Source organism: Nanorana parkeri, unplaced genomic scaffold (genome assembly GCF_000935625.1).
Source record: "Nanorana parkeri isolate BGI_ZX_2015 unplaced genomic scaffold, ASM93562v1 scaffold420, whole genome shotgun sequence".
Lineage (NCBI taxonomy): Eukaryota > Metazoa > Chordata > Amphibia > Anura > Dicroglossidae > Nanorana > Nanorana parkeri.
Genome location: NW_017306688.1, coordinates 138,676 through 160,326, shown reverse-complemented (window position 1 = coordinate 160,326; position 21,651 = coordinate 138,676). Strand labels below are relative to the sequence as shown.

The 21,651-nt window shown below is 43.1% G+C and overlaps 1 protein-coding gene across 1 annotated transcript in view; it reads right to left on the bottom strand.

Moving 5' to 3' along the window:
* The window catches only part of CERS2 (ceramide synthase 2), a 47,724-nt gene that overhangs the window by 13,540 nt on the left and 12,533 nt on the right, over positions 1–21,651 (bottom strand). Inside the window, exon 2 of the mRNA XM_018559899.1 lies at positions 3,831–4,004. Within this exon, the coding sequence (XP_018415401.1) occupies positions 3,831–4,003 (173 nt within the window). The 5' untranslated portion in view covers position 4,004. The remainder of the gene's footprint in view (positions 1–3,830; positions 4,005–21,651) is intronic.

Sequence of the window (21,651 nt, the reverse complement as noted above, 5' to 3'; positions counted from 1 at the left end):
AATATAAAAGAAAGTATAAACTTAAAAGGAGCGTAAGCTAAAGAGGACCCTTAGTCCACTAAATAAGTTTGGCTCCCTGAACTACACCATCACCCCCCCCCCCTTCCCCGTACAGGCTTTCACCTAGATGGGAATGGCTTGCCCCTGCTCCCATAGCCTTTTGCGATATCCCCATCATATATCCCAAGAGTAAGAGTTGCATATCTGCGTGCCCATTCACGCCAGAAAGCAGTACACTGCAAAGCACTAGTTTGTGTGATCTAGGAATAGAACCGCCACAACAATTACAATCCAGATCTTTATTTGGGGTCAGTGGGACATTCAAGTAGAGTAGCCAATGCGTTTCAGGGGTCCAACACACACCCCTTTCATCAGGGGGTTAATGAGAGAACTCCTGTCTGTGGACTTCAATCCCTGTAGATTAAAAACTATATTGTGTTGTGATGAGAGAACTTCAGGCTTGTCAGCAGCTACTGTAGTCTGGCAAAGGGAATGGGCTGCAATGTACCTTGATGCATGAAAAGTGGTTCAGGCTGCATTTTGTTTCCCACAGTGCAGTGCACAGGACGCCATGCTGTAACAGCACATGTAATGTGCGAAAACACGTGCGTTTAATATGCTTTACCACACCACAAGTGGCGTGACTGGGCCCTAGCAAGCTAAGGCCTCATCGTACCATCCATTAGGGCAGGCAGCAACTGGAATCACAGGTGTTTGCAGACAGGTGCGGCAGATCAGCCCGTATAAAGCAATTCGAGGCTACGGCCATTCCATGTAATTGCACATGTAGCAGTTACCTGCAGTCGGTGACAGATGATCGCCCCTAGGTGCAAACAGTCACCCAAGCAGCAGAAATCCAGCAAAGTCTGCCCTAATCATTGGCGTGAATGAGGCCTCAACGTCATTCAGGATTTAGATCTACATTATCAAAATATTAGCAGAAACCAGAAGCCAACACCTCTTTCAATGGTTGGTCACGTCAGAAATATTGTTTCATGATTAGTAGGTAACAAGTCTTAATACCCGCTGTGTCAGAAACACAAGAAAGATAAACATTTCATTGGAATGATCCGATCTATTATATTCCAGGAAGCATGATGAATTGTTGAGCTAGGGACACACGCTGTTCTGGCCTTGTACATGAACAGAACATAGGAAAGAGATAAATAGCTTTGAAGGAGGGGTTGAAAAATGAAGCGGAACTCCGGGCTCCCTATCCCCCCACCACCCCTAAGGGCTCGTCCACACCATGTCACTTGAGCGGCAATGATCTTCACAGAAGGCAGGCGGAACGCCAGGGCATGTAGAAGTAAAAACTTTTGCTGGAGTCATTATATCCACATTGTTTCTGCAGTTGAGACTTTGGGGCTGATTTGTATTCACAGCACAGTAGTGGTTAGCGCTTCTGCCTTGCAGCACTGGGGGTCCCTGGTTTGAATCCCGGCCAAGTCACTATCTGCATGGAGTTTGCATGTACTCCCTGTGCTTGCGTGGGTTTCCTCCGGGTACTCCTGTTTCCTCCCACACTTCAAAGATACGCTGGTAGGTTAATTGGCTCCTCCCTAACTTGGCCCTTGTATGTACCTTGTTTCCCCGAAAATAAGACACTGTCTTATATTTTATTTGGCTCAAAAAAACACACTAGGTCTTATTTTTTTTTATGTACAACAATCAACTCTTATTCATGTAGAGAAGTCTACATGTATTCATGTACAAAAATATGGTGATCAGGGCAATCAGGGGTGCCGTACCTTTCCAAGAGCAATTTGCTAACCAATTGCTGGCCAGAATTACTGAAGCGCACTTTCACTATCGATTCCTCACAGGCGAAGTGCATTTGGTATCACTCCGCCTGTGACAGGAGTCGGCGCTATAGAGGAGGCATCGGCCTATGCGGCTCTGCTCCCTTCGGTGCCGCCTCGCTTACTCTAGCACTGGCTTTGTTGGCACCGCCGATTCTCTCCCGCCTCTCCTGTGACTCTTCAAGTTCCCCCTTATGCCACCACCGGCCCTGGGAATGGTCACAACTAGGTCTTATATTTTAGCAATTCCCAAAAATAGTACTAGGTCTTATTTTTGGGGAAACAGGGTATGTATGTATGTATGTATGTATGTATGTATGTATGTATGTATGTATGTGAGATAGGGACCTTAGATTGTAAGCTCCTTGAGGGTAGGGACTAATGTGAATGTGCAAATATGTAAAGTGCTGCGTAACATTGTCGGCGCTATATAAGTACCTGTAATAAATAAATTCACACAGTGTATATAGCTGTGTGAAGACATTGCAGCACATTACTGCCACGTTAATAATAGACGTGGCACTAATGTAATAGATGGAGCCGAAGAGCATAGGAATCCTATGCTCCTTGGCTCCATCTAGGGGCAGTAATGTGCTGCAAATGTTATTCGTCCAGCTATATGCAGTATATGCAGTAGGGAAAGGTTAGGACCTCTGTTACCCTTTTACTGCTATCCGGGGGTTCCAGTAAAGAGATGTCCTGCCACTTCCTCACGTCTTGCTGAGAACATTCTCACCAGACAGGAAGTGAGGTAAAATCTGCAATTCACTTTCAACAGGTTTTATATTCCCATACAAATCTATGGCAATGCAAAACCCATTTGAAGCAGGTCAACTGCAAGTCACATGCACCTATCAATTCCAAATGAACTAAGAAGAGTCTTAACTGATGCCAAGTGCACAAGCCCTTGCTCTTACTTCCTACCTGGTAAACAGTTGTCAGCTGGTCAGGAAGTGAGGGGAAATCTCTCTATGTGAGAACCCTGGTAGTAAAAACCTGAGAAGGGTTCTAAACTTTCCCTACTCTATGCAAAAAAATTTTTGGCTTAACATACACTTACAATCTAAAATATGGCACCCTCATAGGATAGGTGCTTGAGCAGACTATATTCACTGCATTACAAATACCAACAGCTTGCAAAGAGAAGATCGTATATAACCAACCAACACAGGAGCTCTGTTTTTTTAAGGCCACATTCAGGATTGCTCAGACATTGAAGTGTATGTAAAATTAATTTTCTCCCTTCTGGTCTGTTAACTATACCACTGAAACAGTTTTGTTATATCTATATAGATATAGATCTATATCTATATAGATATATATATATAAAAAAGGACACATTGATCTGCTAGAAATCCAAAGAGCCTGTAACTTCCTGTAGTGAGCTAACACAATAGCTTTACTGCACTGAAATTATGAGGAGTCCTATTAGCTCTGTGAACTACAGAACACCACCCCCTTTGTTATGAAAATAGGGAAATGTAATCCTAACACACTTTCTATTCTTATGACAACACTGCTCTTTCATAGAGACAGTAGGGCAGGGGTAGGCAACCTCAGTACTCCAGCTGTGGTGAAACTACAACTTCTATAATGATTCTGGGACCACTGGGAGTCATGCCTGTGGCTGTCAGAGTCTTGCAATGCCTCATGGGACTTGTTCCATAATAGCTGGAATGCCGAGGTTGCCCACCCCTGCAGTAGGGTGACTGTTGTCACCCCAGGAGAGGAAGCATGTTCCTGTCCTAGGGTGCCAACACCTGGTTGGCTGGTTTCCCTACGCCATTATTTTGCATTGAATATAGGACCCCACTCTATGTGAAGGTCTTGATTTATTGTATTTATTTTAATATGGAGAAGAGTTGGTAGAATCATCACTGAAAAATGAAAAGGAATGCCGCCGCCACCACATCCTTGAACTGCCATAAATATAATATAAAAAATGTGCTCCAGGTCTTTCTGGCAGAAAAAGTGTACAGACCAGAAGTCCCAGGTATGTGCACAATTCCATAAGAAGAAACTACTCACATTTCAAAGAAGTATCGTACTATGAGGAACACGAACGCCAGGGGGATGGTGATGTACAGGTCGGAAGCTTTGGCGTATACGCGACCATCCTTGTCTTCAAGGTCGGCCCAGGTGAGGTTCACCGGCAACCACAGCCGATGCCACCAGAAGTATTCATAGGCTGTTTGCAGCATCCTGCAGTAAAATGAGGCAACGGGTGTTACACACGAATGCTGCACAACGAATATTGACAAAATATAAAGACATTCAGATTGGTAAGCATTGATTTAATGACGTTTACCCTGCATGCCACAGTTGGGGATCACTGAGCTCATATTCCACCAGCCTTGCCACAATGTTACATTGTAGATTGAATTGGAGATCCCCTTCTTCAGGACAATATGCAATGGAATCAGGAAGAACTGCACTTTTGTAGCCAGATCCAGTCGGCAGTCCTGACTGAAAACAGGTCTTGCTGCCACTCAGGGGTAATCCAGCCTACAAAATACAGCTCTTCCTGATTCCAATACATATTGTTGCTCAAGCCCTGAAAAAGAGGTAGTCCAATTCCCCCAAAACGCATTGGCTGTATCTGACATTTCCCTTCAAATAAAAGGACTGAAATGAACAATCAAGCAAGATGACCATTTTTTAAGAGGTGCTCCTAATCACACATCCAGGATTTGATCTTCTGATGAACGATCCCCCCATCGTGACCAGAGAGGCAGTGGCCCAGGACCAAATCCAGGTCCATATGATACACAAATACGGATATCACAGGTTACCTCCTTTATGGAGTACATCCACCACTTTTTCAGATGAACGATTCCCCCATGTGCCTTTAAATGGTAATCCGAACCACAGTGAGTCTTGACATTTAGCTGCCCGTCTCCGATTTGACTATAGGTTTGCATATTAAAATCAGATTTATCCAATTTCCTGTGAAGCTATTCTGTGCTGGAGTTGAATATTAGCCAGTATTTTAAAAACGAATCCAGCTCACAGACTGCTGGAAAGTATTGCGTTCAAATTTATTACAGAGAGTCCCATGGCTGAAAGATTTTATAATAAATACCCACAGACATAAGATGATGGTGGACATCCGATCCTGCAGAACATTGCACACTCGCTGCCACTTCCAGGATTGGTCAGTTCTGAAGGGGTCTGCCTACCCACCATTTTCCTTAGCCATAAATAAATATACATATGTAACCAAATGCTTGTATGCATGTTTATAGAACAATCCCTTCATAGAGCTCTCCCTCACACACATACTGTACATACACTGCCTAAAGGGTAACCAAGGCTAACAGCAAGTTTTTGTTTCTCAAAGAATACACTATGTGTTGTCAAACCTTTTCGACACCTGACCACCATCACACCTATAGGAGCTTGTTGGACATCCCATTCCTAAACCATGACCATTAATATGGAGTTGGTCCCCTCTATAACAGCCTTCGCTCTTCTGGAAAGGCTTTGGATAAGATCTTGGAGTGTGTCTAAGTGAATTTGCCTCCATTCAGCCAAAAGAGAATTTGTGGGGTCAAGTACTGTGGGGTCAAGTACTGATGGTCAAGGTTGTGCGCAGCCACTTGAGTTCCTCCATGCTAAACTCATCAAACCAGGACTTTATGGAGCTAGCATTGTGCAGAGGGGCATTATCATGATGGAACAGAAAAGGACCATCCCCAAACAGTAGAAGTGCCCAAGTTTTGTAAAATGTCTTTACATGCTGTAGCATGGAGTTGCCCCCCGCTCCGCCCCCCATAACAGCCGCCGCTCATCTGGGGAGGCTTTGGACAAGATGTTGGAGTATGTCTAAGCAAATCTGTGCCAAAAATGCATTTGCGATGTCAGGTACTGATGTTGGATGAGAAGACTTGGCTTGCAATTGCCATTACAATTCAGCCAAGAGGTGTTCAGTAGAGTTGAGATCAGGGATGGGGGTCAGTAAAGGCCACTTAAGTTCTTTATGTCTTTATGGAGCTGGCATTGTGCACTTGGACTCAATATATTGGAAGGGTCTACATACTGTTGATCATATAGTGTAATAGCTGAACAACTACCATAAATTTGAGCCATGGGTGGCCATGTCAACCCCACCAGGTTTGACAGACTTCAATTGAAAATTCAAAGAATGTCGGTAAATGTTGACCAAACAGTCGCCATTTCGTTGTTTAAGCAATTGCGAAGCACAGCTGTTGGAATATAATAGCTGGCAGGGAAGATTTCTCCATCTAAGCTGATTAGAGTGGATGGGAATAGGAGTGGTTTTCTCTTGTTCAGCCCACGTGTATGGCCAGCTCCAGTTCATGTAGGCTTTGATCAAGACTGACCTCCACCATCCCATATGCATTTTCTCACAGGACTCATTCAGATTCCAGCCACCATAGTGCAGCCTACCAAACCTAACTCCTGACTGGTTGGTTTGAACAATGCCTTCACTTTCACTTCCTATGTTTTTGTCCTCTTATAATGAGATTCATTAGGTAACTTTCTAATACATGTTCTAAATATATGTCACCTACTTCTAGTGACCGAACATTCGCACAGGTCCGTGTAATGTCCTCAAGTAAACGTGCCACACCTACATACTAACCCAATTTGTTCCAACAGCAATAACTAAGCATTGTACACATAAGAGACTGCCAAGAAAAATGCAGCCTATACAAACATCACAATCTCAAGATTAGGAAAGAAACAATTATTTACTGGCTCCTTTATATACACATGGTGGGATTTTCTTCTGCTTTCGAACATCTGGCAGGATTTTGACCTGTGGCTGTGCAACAAACTGCACAGCCAATATCTTACTTGATTAGGGACAGGCGAGACTGGGTGAAAGATCACGAGACCGAAGTACACCCAAAACAATTTTGAACAGGTATAGAATAGCCTGGGAACAGTTGCTTGAAGAACAACTGTACTCCACCAATGAAAATTTGCAAACTGGAAAGTTTCAATTTGTTACTCTGGACTGGAGAAACCAGCTATAGGCCACACTGCCTTCACTTTCACTTCCTATGTTTTTGTCCTCTTATAATGAGATTCATTAGGTAACTTTCTAATACATGTTCTAAATATATGTCACCTACTTCTAGTGACCGAACATTCGCACAGGTCCGTGTAATGTCCTCAAGTAAACGTGCCACACCTACATACTAACCCAATTTGTTCCAACAGCAATAACTAAGCATTGTACACATAAGAGACTGCCAAGAAAAATGCAGCCTATACAAACATCACAATCTCAAGATTAGGAAAGAAACAATTATTTACTGGCTCCTTTATATACACATGGTGGGATTTTCTTCTGCTTTCGAACATCTGGCAGGATTTTGACCTGTGGCTGTGCAACAAACTGCACAGCCAATATCTTACTTGATTAGGGACAGGCGAGACTGGGTGAAAGATCACGAGACCGAAGTACACCCAAAACAATTTTGAACAGGTATAGAATAGCCTGGGAACAGTTGCTTGAAGAACAACTGTACTCCACCAATGAAAATTTGCAAACTGGAAAGTTTCAATTTGTTACTCTGGACTGGAGAAACCAGCTATAGGCCACACTGCCCGACAGGCTTGCCATTGTGCTTATCTGTTCCCCTCTTCTCTGTTCCCCTCTATCTTTCTGGACAGGAAGAAATAGTCTGTGGAAAAAGTATTGTAAGGTCCAGGTGGGTGCTGATTAGTGGCTCATGTGTCGATGAGAAGAAATGTGGAATCATTAGCACTTCACTCTATATAGAGGGGCAAAGCCCATAAGAAGGGTGGATGAGGACATTGGAAGAAACCCCGTTTTAGGATACTTTACTGCAGATCCAAGAGTGGACCCCAACATGTTCCTGGGATCTGCATTCTTTTTTTCTTCAGTGCCAACTGTACACATAGCATACAGTACATAATTATTAGTATATCACAGACTGGTGTAAATATACACACACACTATATATATATATTACACATTACACATACATATACACACACACACAGTATATGTATGTCGATTTAAAGAAAATGTCATGCTGAATTTAAACAAAAAACAGAATGCAAATATAAGCAGTACAAACTTATGCAGGGAGTACTGCAATCATGCTGAATATACTGGGCAGGATTCAGCTCCCTGCCACACAGCAAAAACACGCAATCAGTGTTTAACACCAAAGTCCATTCCATTGTTGACCTGGCCAGTAAAAAGCGCTGACCTGAACCCGATAGAAAATGTGTGGCACGGTTTGAAAAGCCTTGTACGCATGAGGCGTCCATCAAATAAAAAGACAATTAATTGAGGCTATAATTGCTTCCTGCACAGTATATTCAGCATGATTGCCGTACTCCCTGCATAACTTTGTTTCTACTGCTTATATTTGCATTCTGGTTTTGTATTGAATTCAGCATGCCATTTTCTTTAAACTGACATATAAAAACATTTGCATGTGGCGCAAAATAACATTTCCTGAAAGCCTGCAAAGTTGCAAAACATAAAAATTTCAAAAAGTGTCCACAGTGCTTGCCACCACTGTATATATACACGCACACTTTTTTCGCTTTTCTTGTACACTTGCCACGTTGCTTTCACTAAAAGCTTTTCATCGGCTATAAATTAACCAGTAACAATAATGACTCCCCAACTCACGCTCACGGCTGCCAGACCCGCACGCCCGCATCCACGCTCTACACGCCACACCTCCTTCCCGCCTCACACTCACCGACCCGCCCACATCGACTATCGGCACTGAGACGCAGGGAGATGTAGTAAGGAGGAGCACTACAAAACCCAGCAACAGTACATTATACAGCGTAATACAGAATACCACCAGCTATAATGTACTATTGCTGGGATTTGTTGTGCTCCTCTATAGCCGGTGCCATTCTGCATTGTGCCGCTGTATAAGTTTACACTTTCCATTTCACTATATTGTACACCACACTTTTTTTATTTTTTACTCCAAGCTTGCTCCTGTGATGGACTACAATCTCAATACAAACTAGTAGTCCATCACTGGAGCCATTTTTTAAAATGTATTTTATTGTTTATCCGATTAACCGATTAATCGCAATTAATAATCGGCTAACTAATCGATTTTGAAAATAATCGTTAGCTGCAGCTCTAATATATACATATACATATACATACACACACACATACACACATACATCCAGTATATATAAAGCATGCGTACAAGGAGAAAAAAAAAAAGGAAAAATAGAGCTTTGGTCTTCAAGCTAACTCCTACTGCTGCAAATACAGGTGAAACTCGAATAATTAGAATATCGTGCAAAGTTCATTTATTTCACTAATGCAACTTAAAAAGGTGAAACTAATATATGAGAGAGACTCATTACATGCAAAGCAAGATAGTTCAAGCCGTGATTTGTCATAATTGTGACGATTGTGGCTTACAGCTCATGAAAACCCAAAGAACCCCAAATCCACAACCTCAAAAAAGTAGATTATTACATGCAATCAATAAAACAAGGATTGTACATAGAACAATATCGGACCTCTGAAAAGTACAAGCATGCATATGTACTCAGTACTTGGTTTGGGCCCCTTTTGCAGCACTTACTGCAATTACTTTTGCACGATATTCTAATTATTCGAGTTTCACCTGTATGTTCAACCCCAGGAGGATTTGATACATCTCCTGTGGTGGTGTCCCAAGCTTAAGAGGTATTGGACTAGAGTTTTGACCCTTAATCCCTTAGTAGGTCTTTCTTGCTGTTTCTTGCAGAATGCAATGTGTTTCCGCCTCTCCTTGTTCTGCGGAGGACTGGCTACAAGAACAGATGCATCTCAATTGAGTAACATCTACTCAATCCGGGATGCTTTGCGCAAATTCAGCTGAATTTGGTTCAGGTGATTAGATGTAATGGGACATGCCATCTCAGTGCAAAAAAATGGCCTTATTGTTTGTTACTCTGGAACTACTAAATGCAACCACTAAGCTGTAATTATCTTTATTGTATCTGGGCCATTGGGGCCCATATATAAATGTTCCACCTAGCGTACAGCTTGGTGAATGCCATTTGCATGGCATCCCCGCCACTAGATGGAGCTGAGGAGCATAGTAAACCTTTTTACATCAACCCTTTTGTATCTATGCGTCACACTACTGTGTCTCTGTATTTACAGGTTTTTTTTTTCAAAATAAAACCAAAATCTGTTCAACTATTTGTATAAATAATTTCCTATAGTCATGCAGATGCTGGAAATGCATCAGGTTACATTTAGAAATTTAATGAAAGTTCCTACATTATGAGAGACACTAGTTGTCCTTCCAATTTCTTAATTAACTTTAACAATGGTCTTTGTAAATCTAATTAGAGTGAAGTTCTCTTGATTCCACATTCCTTATCTTCTTTCTCCAAACTGTCAGCTATGGCAGCCTCTCAACCAGGGTGCCCTCTGGCTACCTCAGGGGTGCCTTGAAATTTCTCCACAGCCTCATCCCTTTCCGTGGTGCAGGTGGGCCAGCTGCCAGCACCATGAAAATGAACAGCACCAGTCTAGGGAGGGCAGGATCCATTTAGAAAAGGACAGAGGTTCGCCTTCATTCAGGCCTACTCCATCTCCTGTCCTCTGCAATGCTGCAGCTCCCGATAGAGATGGTAGAACTCTGATGTGAAGGGGGGACCTAGGACTCAGATGTGAAGGGGGTTTCTATTGTGAAGGGTGCTTCTGAAGTGATGGGGGACTCTGATGTGAAGTGAATTGATGGGGAACTGTGATGTGAAGGGCTACCGATGTGAAAGAAATCAGCTCCTGATATGCAGGTGGCTCCAAATGTAAAGGGGGGCTCCTGATGCGACGGTGGACTCTGATTTGAAAGAGGGTTTCTGATGTGAAGAGGGAACCTCACCTTTGTGTTTTTGTGTGGGGTCCCCCCTTAAAATCCATTACATTTTTGACTGGGATTTTGCACAATTTTAAAGAGTGCCGTGACCGAAAACAGCTTGAGAAATACGGAGTTATGAAATAGGAGCAGTGGGGTGCACATGCACATGGAGAAGGTCATTTTATAATGAAGGAAGCCTTTGACAGAATGATTGATCTCTTGTATTCTCTATAGTTACACTTGGGAACAGTAACAAAAGTAACACATGCACAGAATCTAAAAACGGGTGAGTCAGCCTGTGATTGTTTGCGTGTGAGGTGGATCAGCGGCTCGCCCAGCCACACCGGGATTGAGCTTTCTGCTCTGAGTACATTCAGAGTAAGTAAACCAGGCTAAGTAAACCTTATCTCAGGGAATGAAAGTGATTACACAGTAATAATGAGGGAGACAACTCTTCCCTCAAACCAAAGTCAGATGAGGTTACTACAACCTGATATAGCATTGGGTGTTCCCCAAGTAGAGGCAACCAATCAGTGCCTCTCACTAAACCCATCCCTGGTCATGGCGGACATGCAGAAAGGCAGGTGAACAAGCAGCAGGTAAGACCTGGAGGAAATGTTCTCTAGGAAACCAGCAAGTATTTCTGTGCAGAAACTGTTCAGAAACAGTGGTGCGGGCAGACTGGAAGCTCACCAACGGAATCAGATGCGTGGACATCCCTCTGTTATTTTTGTGAAGCTGCTCCTTGCTCGGTATACTCGATTAGAATTTTGTTTACAAATGGTTGTTTTTTTAGAAGTTTTGTTTGATTTCCTAATAAGAAGAGTCAACTTGACCATCGTTTTCCTCTCGAGAAATTTTTTTTTTTAAAAAGGAAATTTTTTGCAATTTTTTTCTTGAACGAATGAAATTTTAAACAGTAAATGTGATTTTCATTGCAATAGGGTCAAATTATCATTCGTACTCCTACAGTCTTACAGTTCAAAAAGGCATCTGTGGTGCTCAAGGTGACCGCGTGGATGGTGCCATGCAAACACTAGCAGTAAATTCACTGTGTTGCTCTGATGAAGGATCCCTGTAAGGACCTGAAACGTTAGCACCTTACGACATTATGTGACATCCTTCACCGAATAAATATATCGATGTAATATTGATATTTGATTTTCCAAGTGTGTGCCGTGAAATACTTGAATTTACTGTGATTTTCATTGGGGAACTCCATTCATTTCCATAATTTAATGTTGTAATCAAACGACATTTGGAACGACATTCGTCAAGTCTTTGATGGGATTTTCAAATGTTCTGACCAGATTCTTCGTGTGAACGTTCATATGAAAAGCTATATAGACAGCTTTAGGAAGATCGATTTTTTTTTTTTTCAAATCAGTAGCTTTTGTATTTAAATTTACTCTCTCACTAATTTGTCTGCTTAAATATTTATTTTTAAAGGTCACAGAGTTTTATGGTGGGGTACACTTTTTATTATTATTATAATAATAAGCTGATAAATTGACAAAAAAAGTTCACATAAATAATGAATGATCAGGTTTTTCTATCAATGGATTTTTTATTCCCTGATGGCACATTGTGCATATATATTGCAAGATAACAATGCCAGGATACATCAGGCTCAAATTGTGAAAGAATGGTTCAGAGAGCATGAGATATCATTGTCACACATGGATTGGTCACTAGAGTCCAGACCATTGAGAATCTTTAGGATTTGCTGGAGAAGACTTTACTTGGTGGTCCGGCTCTCCCATCTTCACTACAAGATCTTGGTGAAAAATTTATGCAACTCTGGATGGAAATAAATGTTTTGACATTCCATAAGCTTATTGAAACGATGCCACAGCGAATGTGAGCCGTGATCAAAGCTAAAGGCAGTCCAACAAAATATAAAAAGAGTGTTTGGATCAGATAATCACCAGCACAAGTAATAAATCTTTGATCCTTTTTCAATGTATTGAGTCATCGACACAAATTAGTCATACACAGAGCCATTGTTTTGGGGCTACGCTGTGCTGGTGATCTGAGCTACATTTGAGTTCTACGTGGCACCATCCAGGTTGTCACTTCGAGCACCACCACCTTACAAGTAGGGCGGCAACTAATGATCATTTTCATAAAATAATCAGTGGCATTCATCCATTGAAATGAATGACACTGCAACGCACCTCCCGCAGCAGAATTTATCAGGCCAAAACCGAAAATAACTTTCCCACCTTTTTAGAATTTTTTTAAAAATAATTGTATTGTAAGCACATGGTGGTTGAATATCTTCAGCCGAGGAATGACAGCTGCCAGTGGCAAGATTATGCAGACGGCAGCTGAATGTAAATACAGCAGGTAGTGGGCTGCTGTTGGCCATTTCAAATTGCAAAAGCCAATATCAGGCTGGCGATTGCACCTGCCCACTGCTTGCTGTGCCCTCCTCCCTGCGCGGAGGATAGAGCTAGGGAATCCAACCAATCGATAATGAGTATAGTTCACAACTAATCTCAATATCGATTAGTTGGTTGCAGCCCTACCTACAAGGCTACAACGCTGTATGAAGTGCATGTGATCAATGACACTATACCACAGTGTGTGACTTTTTAGTTGGACAGGCAGTGGGAGAAGAGGCTGTGGGGACCAGGCTAGCTGCCAGAAAGGACTGATGATCAGGTTAAGTATTTCTTCTTTATTTTGGCTCCCCAGAGAAAAACGAGCAGTTCACCCTTGCAGTGCAGGGTATCATAACCACAAGGGTAAATGTTTCTAAAACCTGGAGTTCTTCTTTACCAAAATTCTACTGCTGTGTGGTCAGCTTTACAGCCTAGGTCTGTAGATGGTCTAACAGGCAGACTGATTGCTATTGCCGTGTCGAGGTGCTGAGATTTCCCCGAGTTGTAAAGCAAATCAGGCCACTGTACCGGAGATTAGAAACCATACTCTTGTTCTGGCTTAATTATTAATATTTGTTTAACAGACACAGCAGTATAACATTCAAGAACACATAGTACACCCTGAACAAAATACTACACACGGGTGGGGGGCTTATTTAACCAGTTCAGCTCACTTATGAACCAGAACAATGTTTACATTGCAACTATGGGCCTGCTGTTTGACAATAACTTTGTTATTACTTAAAGTGGTACTGAAGCCAAAACGTCAGGGAGGGTTATAACCCATCAGTTTTATGTTTTTCTTTTGCCATTTGGGAGATGTCCCTTCACTTCCTGCCTGATTGTCACAACAGGAAGTGAGAGGAAATTACTGCAAAGTGAGGGATATCCCTGGTGGCCACCAGAACTAGTGCCCCCATTGCAAGATTTTCGATCTATTCTTGCTCTGGTGACCAAAAACAAAAATGGGGATTCTCTTTAGCGCCCACTGATAACGGTCACCAGGACAAATAGTTATAATGATAAATTATGTATATTTATATTTTTATTAAAAAAAAAAAAAAAAAAAAAGGAAGAAGAAGAAGAAGAAGAAGAAGAAGGTAGATTAACCTAGGGGTTAATATCCATCTAATTCACTCCCTTGTAATCTCTCGTCTCTACTACCGTAACTCCCTCCTTGTTGGCCTACCACTAAGCAGGCTATCCCCCCTTCAGTCTATCATGAATGCTGCTGCCAGACTCATCCACCTTACTAACCATTCCGTGTCTGCTGCCCCCCTCTGCCAATCCCTCTACTGGCTCCCAATTGCCCAACGAATAAAATTCACAATACTAACTAATACAAAGCCATCTACAACTCCGCCCCAACCTACATCACTGATCTCATCTCAAAATATCACCCAAACCGTCCTCTCCGTTCCTCTCAAGACCACCTGCTCTCCAGCTCGCTCATTACCTCCTCCCATGCTCGCCTCCGGGACTTCTCCAGAGTGTCCTCCATCCTCTGGAACTCCTTACCCCAATCTGTCCGCCTTTCTCCTACACTGCCCACCTTTAGGCAATCCTTAAAAACCCTCCTACTAGATTGTAAACGCTCACGAGCAGGGCCCTCCCAACCCTATTGTTCTGAAACTGTATTGTACTGTAAATTGTACTGTAAATTGTAGTGTAACTGTACTGTCTCCACTATTTTGTAAAGCGCTGAGCAAGTTGTTGGCGCTATATAAATCCTGTATAATAATAACAATAGTCTATCTATCTATCGCACATATATACACAAACACACACGCCAAAACTTGTGGATTTTATTTTTTTGCAACTTTGCAGGCTTATAGGAAAATGTTATTTTGCACCAAATGCAAATGTTTGTCGAAGAAAATGTCATGCTGAATTTAATACAAAAAACAGAATGCAAATATAAGCAGTACAAACTTATGCAGGGAATACTGCAATCATGCTGAATATACTGGGCAGGATTCAGTTCCCTGCCACACAGCAAAAACACGCAATCAGTGTTTAACAACAAAGTCCATTCCATTGTTGACCTGGCCAGGAAACAGCCCTGACCTGAACCTGATAGAAAATGTGTGGCACGGTTTGAAAAGCCTTGTACGCATGAGGCGTCCATCAAATAAAAAGACAATTAATTGAGGCTATAATTGCTTCCTGCACAGTATATTCAGCATGATTGCCGTACTCCCTGCATAACTTTGTTTCTACTGCTTATATTTGGTTATATTTCTGGTTTTTGTATTGAATTCAGCATGACATTTTCTTTAAACTGACATATAAAAACATTTGCATGTGGTGCAAAATAACATTTCCTGAAAGCCTGCAAAGTTGCAAAACATAAAAATGTAAAAAAAAGTGTCCACAATGTTTGCCACCACTGTATATATACACGCGCACACTTTCTTTTTTGTTTTTCTTGTACACTTGCCACGTTGCTTTCACTGAAAGCTTTTCATCGGCTATAAATTAACCAGTAACAATAATGTTGCTACATTGTAATTATTGACACGGCAGACACTGTTTTAGGATTATCATTTTTTGAATGTGGTGTAATAAATAAATATAAAAAGACAGATTGTAGGCAGTGACACCAGGTGACCTCTAGGAAAACTTTGCATACCTTCCAAGACCAACATTTCTGTCTGATAAATACACATACAGGTCTCCACGCATGAAAGATAACGCTTTGCCTTGATATAATCTGAATAGCAAAGCAGTCGAATACTTAATGTGTATATCCTCAAAGAAAATCAGCCCATCCTTCCGTATTACTAAACAAAGAACTGGATTAGGGCATAATGGAAATGAGGTGATCACTTGGCCATTTTATCCCTTGCTTTGGCAAATGTTCCAGCTGCTGCAGATAAGCAGTTGAAAATGTGGTACATAGGGACAATAACTGTGCCAACCATGGAAAGGGTGATGGAATTTCTGTCATCCACTTTGTATCTTGGACCAATAGCCAATCAAAAGTGCATCACAGATCGCTGATAAGTTGCATTCCAATTAACCTTGGACCTCACACATTTTATGGCGGCCGTTTTCATGAAGGACTGATGAACTTTATGACAACGCAACGCATATTTACGGCAGCACAGCAGACTGGTCCTAATGCCCATCTGCTGCTTATATGCATTACTGTGTTTTTTGGGGTGTGCTTAATGGGGCCCCCAGAATGGTGACTGAGCCGCCACTGACAGCTCGCGGTCAACTACTGATAATCAGAAGCAGGTAGAATGGGCTCCCTATTAGGTCATCACTGAGCAGCCATTTACAGTGAATGAATAGGAGTCCCTCCTACTTAGGTCTCCTGTAACGACATTTTTTAGTTCATCAGTCCTCTGTTTCTTTCAAGGTCCAGATGTATTTCCTCCGTGTATTTAAAAAGACTTTAAAAAAGACTGACTTTTAAAATTACATTAAACATGTTAAAGATAACCTGAGACTGGGTTAAAGGGACACAGTCACCAACCTGAGATTGGGTTAAAGGGACACCGTCACCAGCCTGAGATTGAGTTAAAGGGACCCCGTCACCAGCCTGAGATTGGGTTAAAGTGACCCCCGTCACCAGCCTGAGATTGGGTTAAAGGGACATGGTCACCAACCTGAGATTGGGTTAAAGGGACATGGTCACCAACCTGAGATTGGGTTAAAGAGACCCAGTCACCAGCCTGAGATTGGGTTAAAGAGACCCAGTCACCAGCCTGAGATTGGGTTAAAGAGACCCAGTCACCAACCTGAGATTGGGTTAAAAGAGACCCAGTCACCAGCCTGGGATTGGGATAAAGAGACCCCATCACCAGCCTGGGATTGGGATAAAGAGACCCTGTCACCAGCCTGGGATTGGGATAAAGAGACCCTGTTACCAGCCTGGGATTGAGTTAAAGAGACCCCGTCACCAGCCTGGGATTGGGATAAAGAGACCCTGTCACCAGCTTGATAATAAAGTGCAGAAAAATCAAAGCATCATAAAATCAAGTTCTTTCTTTATATTCTTACTTGCAGCATTTTTCATTTCCATAAATGTTTTTTAAATGCACTTGTAACATGCTTTTAAACTTGCTAGAAAATGTGACTACTCCAGGAAGAGTCATGTACCTAGTACAGCCCCTTCGCTTCTTGTCATAGCCCTCTCCTCTCCTGGGAGTGTCTGATTACTGTCTGTGCTGGCCCAGCTCCTCGGCCCCTCCCTTTACCTCTTACATAACCTTTTGTATAGCTGCTGGGGGAGGAGCAAAGATGAATACTATAGAGTGATCTGAGTGACAGCTCTGAGTCTGCTGGGGCTGCTGACATCACATCTAAGATGGTGGCGACCAGAAATCTTGGGGCTGTTGGATGTCTTATGGGTAGCTTATTGTTGATTGGCAACCATTCATTTCAACATTATAGTATGTTTGGCAACCTGTACAAATAGGCTACCTTAAAGCAACGCATATTAACATGCAGCATAACACGTGTCAACACACGTTAACAGATGCACCGCAATGGCGTGATTCGACCCCCATGGTGTGAGAAGCTCAATTAACAATCGTTTGCATCAGAGCTCACACTTTCTAGTGCACATGGTACAAAATACATCCAAACTGTTAGTCCCTGTTCACACGTTCGTGGTCAGTGAGTGTTGCGTTTTACATGCATTTTTCCCAGCATTTGCCATGCGTCGTCCATTGATTTCAGTTGGTGCTGCATGAGTGACAAACGCGGGAAAATAGTTCATGCAGCAGATTCTGCTGCAGGCGTACCGTGCTTTTTCACCAGGCATTTGTGCACGTTTAACACGCCTCGATGTGTGTTGTGGCTAAGTCCCCCGTTCACACCTTTTCGTTCCGTGAATACACCCTAAGCACGCACACCGACCAAGGTTGATGCAACGTGTCAAAAATGTGCAACACACATGTGGTGTCATTACTTGTTATGCAAGTTTTTCCGGCATGTCAACCCGCACAAGCATGTAATGAAAACAATCTGCTGCACGAGCTACCTTGTCGCGTGCGCTGCACCCATTGATATCAATGGGTACCATGTGGCAAATGTGTGAAAAAACGCCCGGGAACACGATGCACGTTCATGGAATGCAAAGGTGTGAATGGGGGCCAACTGAAAAAGCAGAAATCCAGACAATAAATAAAAATGAATAGCCCATTAAAAATGTTGCTGCATTTTTCAGCTTCAGTCCAAAGACTTTGCCTGCAGTACTTGTTTTCTGCCACTAGATGTCCTCAGTCTGATTACCAGCTTCATTCAGCCCACTTCTAAGCCCAGGTTGTTCTGGACCCACCCCTAACCTGTGATTGGACAGTGAAAGGAGAAGCAGCTCAGCGATGAGCTCATCTCTCTGTCACTCTGCTCTCTCCAGCTATCAGCACATGAACTAATTGGCTCCTTGTTCTGCTTCTTGCGCTCACACTCAAGCCCTGTTGTACAGGGACTGCAAGAGGGTGATACCAGGTCACATTCAGAATCTTAATCTGCTTGTGTAATAAATACATTTGCTGTATTACTGATTACAGAGCTGGATTCATTTCTATTTTCCTGGAGTTCAGATCTTTTGTTTTTGATAAAGCAGGGAAGGGTTTTTGAATTCTTGGCAGGTTTTTATTGCTACCTGACTCACTTTTTATTACCGTGAGACCAGGGAAAACAAACCTAACTGGATCAGGTAAGACAGAGACCGGAATGACAACCAGACAGAGACCGGAATAACAAGCTCAGAGTTTCTCTCCGGTTTCCACTGCACTCCTTAATGTGTTTTTGTTGCAGCATCTGTCCCTGTTGGGAGACATCACTTCCTGTTCTGCTGACCCCCTTTGATTGGGACAGGAAGTGAATGGACAGGAAGTGAATGCGAGTCTCCCCGATGGGCACACAGACAGCATTATCAACCAGAGAGATGCTCTACCCCCGGATGTAAAATAAACAGAAAAATAAAAAATCTACGTATCACGCAAAATTCACACCAGCAGTACAAAATATGTTTTTTTGATCGGTTTTACTTTTATTTCCTTCTTATCGATTTATAATATCTGATATATGATTGCGTGAGCAAAAGTCCTCCGAGATATTTCTTTTTTTTTGGCTCCATAAACTGGCAAACATTTATATGTGAACTCAGGCCTTCCCTTCAGTCTTGCACAGTTGTACCGGCTCCTCTCCTGGAGTGAAATGTCATAGGGTTAGTTCGCACCATAAGCAGTGCGTTCCAGTCCGATTCTGACCGGAACGCACTGCCTCGCATTGCGGCCGGCTCACTTTTTAGTGGGCAGGAGGGGGCGTGGCGGGCCATTGAAGTGAAAATGCTGGAAGCACTATTTTGATTGCACCGCACCGGACCGCAGGCACAATGTGCCTTGCGATCCAGTGTGGGCTATCGCATTGCGGCCGGAAGGCGTGGCTACGGTGCCATTCACTTCAATGGCCTCCACGCCTCCTCCTGCCCAATAAAAAAGTGAGCCGGCCTCAATGCGAGGCGGTGCGCTCTGGCCAGAATCGGACCGGAACGCACTGCATCTGGGGTGAATGGGCCCTTACGCTGATTTCACTGCACACCAAGCTTCTCACAATGTGCATTAGAAGCTGCAGCAAGTCAGATAGATCCTGCTCATTTCCTGGCTGGAGGATGTCCATCATTATCTAGCCCTTTCCGTCCCAGCCTGGCTGTCCTTGGCCCACCCCTTTTTTTCATTGGGTTTTAGTTCTTTCAATCAAGGGTGTTTCCTAGGGTGGTCTGCATCCAAATACAGCCAGCCTATGAACACCCACTTCTCTAGGCCCATCAATATATTGTGATATTTGCATCACTCCTCTCAAGATCCAGCCCACTGCTTCCGTCTCAGGGAGCCATGTACGGCACTCTGCCAGCCCCTCCCACCAGCCATGATCTGCCCGCATTGCATGTAGAAGCACAAAGACCCAGTGATGAGATCACTGGGTCTGATCATTATGGAATTCAGCAGCCAGTCAGTCCAATCCAGGAGCCAGCAGGATTTTTTGTTAGGAGCCAGCTTCATTGACGACAACTAGGAGAAAACCTGAAAAGCTGCCACCAGCTTTTAAGAAGCATTGGCGACATGGCTCCTAGGATTTGTCCAGCCTTGAACTAAAATAAGGTATGTCATGAAAATGGAAAAGTTTAATTAGCATGTTGAAGGGGGGAGAGAGGAGGCAAAGTAGCAGATTACAGTTCAACTTTAAAAGTCAAAATGGATTCTGCAAATGGACAGAGTTTTCTTATAGGATTCTGCAGCGCGGACAAGTGGACAGCGTTTTCTTATAGAGCGGAAGCTCGCTAGAAGGAGAATTAAATTCTAATGCAGAGAGATGACACAAGACGAGAGCTCCCCATTGATTTAGCCAATTACAGAGGAAAAACACTGTTTCTATACGGGGAGGCAGGTGGATACGGATTAATTACGGGGAGAATTTCATGTTGAATGTCTTGTGGGATTACTTAACAATATGGTAACACTGGAGGGAGATTTCTAGAAGGATTCAAGAGGAGCGCAGTGTCAGGAAACACACACACTACCAATCAGCTATAACATAATTAATATTGAGTAGGTTCCCCTTTTGCTGCCAAAATAGCGCTGACCCATAGAGTCCACTAGACCTCTGAAGGTGTGCTGTGGTATCTGGTGCCAAGCCGTCAGTAGGAGATCCTTTAAGTCCTGTAAGTTATGAGGTGGGACCTCCATGGATCGGACTTGTTTTTGCAGCACATCCCACAGATGCTCGATTGGATTGAGATCTGGAGAACGAGGACTCGTTGTGTTCCTCAAATCATTCTTGAACCATTTTTGCAGTGTGACAGGGTGCATTATCCTGCTGAAAGAGGCCACAGCCATCAGGGAATACCGTTTCCATGAAGGGGTGTACTTGGTGAGTAGCAATGTTTAGCTAGGTGCTGTGTCAAAGTAACATCCACACGAATGGCAGGACCCAAAGTTTCCCAGCAGAGCATTGTACAAAGCATCTCACTGGCTCTGCCATCTTGTCTTCTTCTCCTGGTGCCAACTCTTCCCCAGGTAAGGAACACACACACACACCCGGCCATACACATTATGTCAAAGAAAAAGTGATTCTTCAGACCAGGCCACCTTCTTCCATTACTCTGTGGTCCAGTTGTAATGTTCACAAGCTCATTGTAGGCACTTTTGGCTGTGGACAAGGGTCAGCATTAGGCCCCCTGATCGGTCTGTGGCTATGCAGTCCCATACACAACAAACTGTGATGCACTGTGTGTTCAGACATCTCTCTATCAGAACCAGCATTAACTTTCTCAGCAATCTGAGCTACAGTAGCTCTTCTATTGGATCGGACAACACGGGTCAGCCTTTCCTCCCCACATCAATGAGCCTTGGCCGCCCAGGACCCTGTCACTGGTTTACCAGTTTTCCTTCCTTGGACCACTTTTGGTAGGTCCTGACCACTGCAGACCAGGAACATCCCACAAGATCTGCAGTTTTGGAGTTGCTCTGACCCAGTCACAATTTAGCCCTTGTCAATCACTCAAATCCTTACACTAGCCCATTTTTTCTGCTTCTAACACATCAGCTTCAGGGGCAAAATGTTCACTTGCTGCCTAATATACCCCCCCCCCCCCCA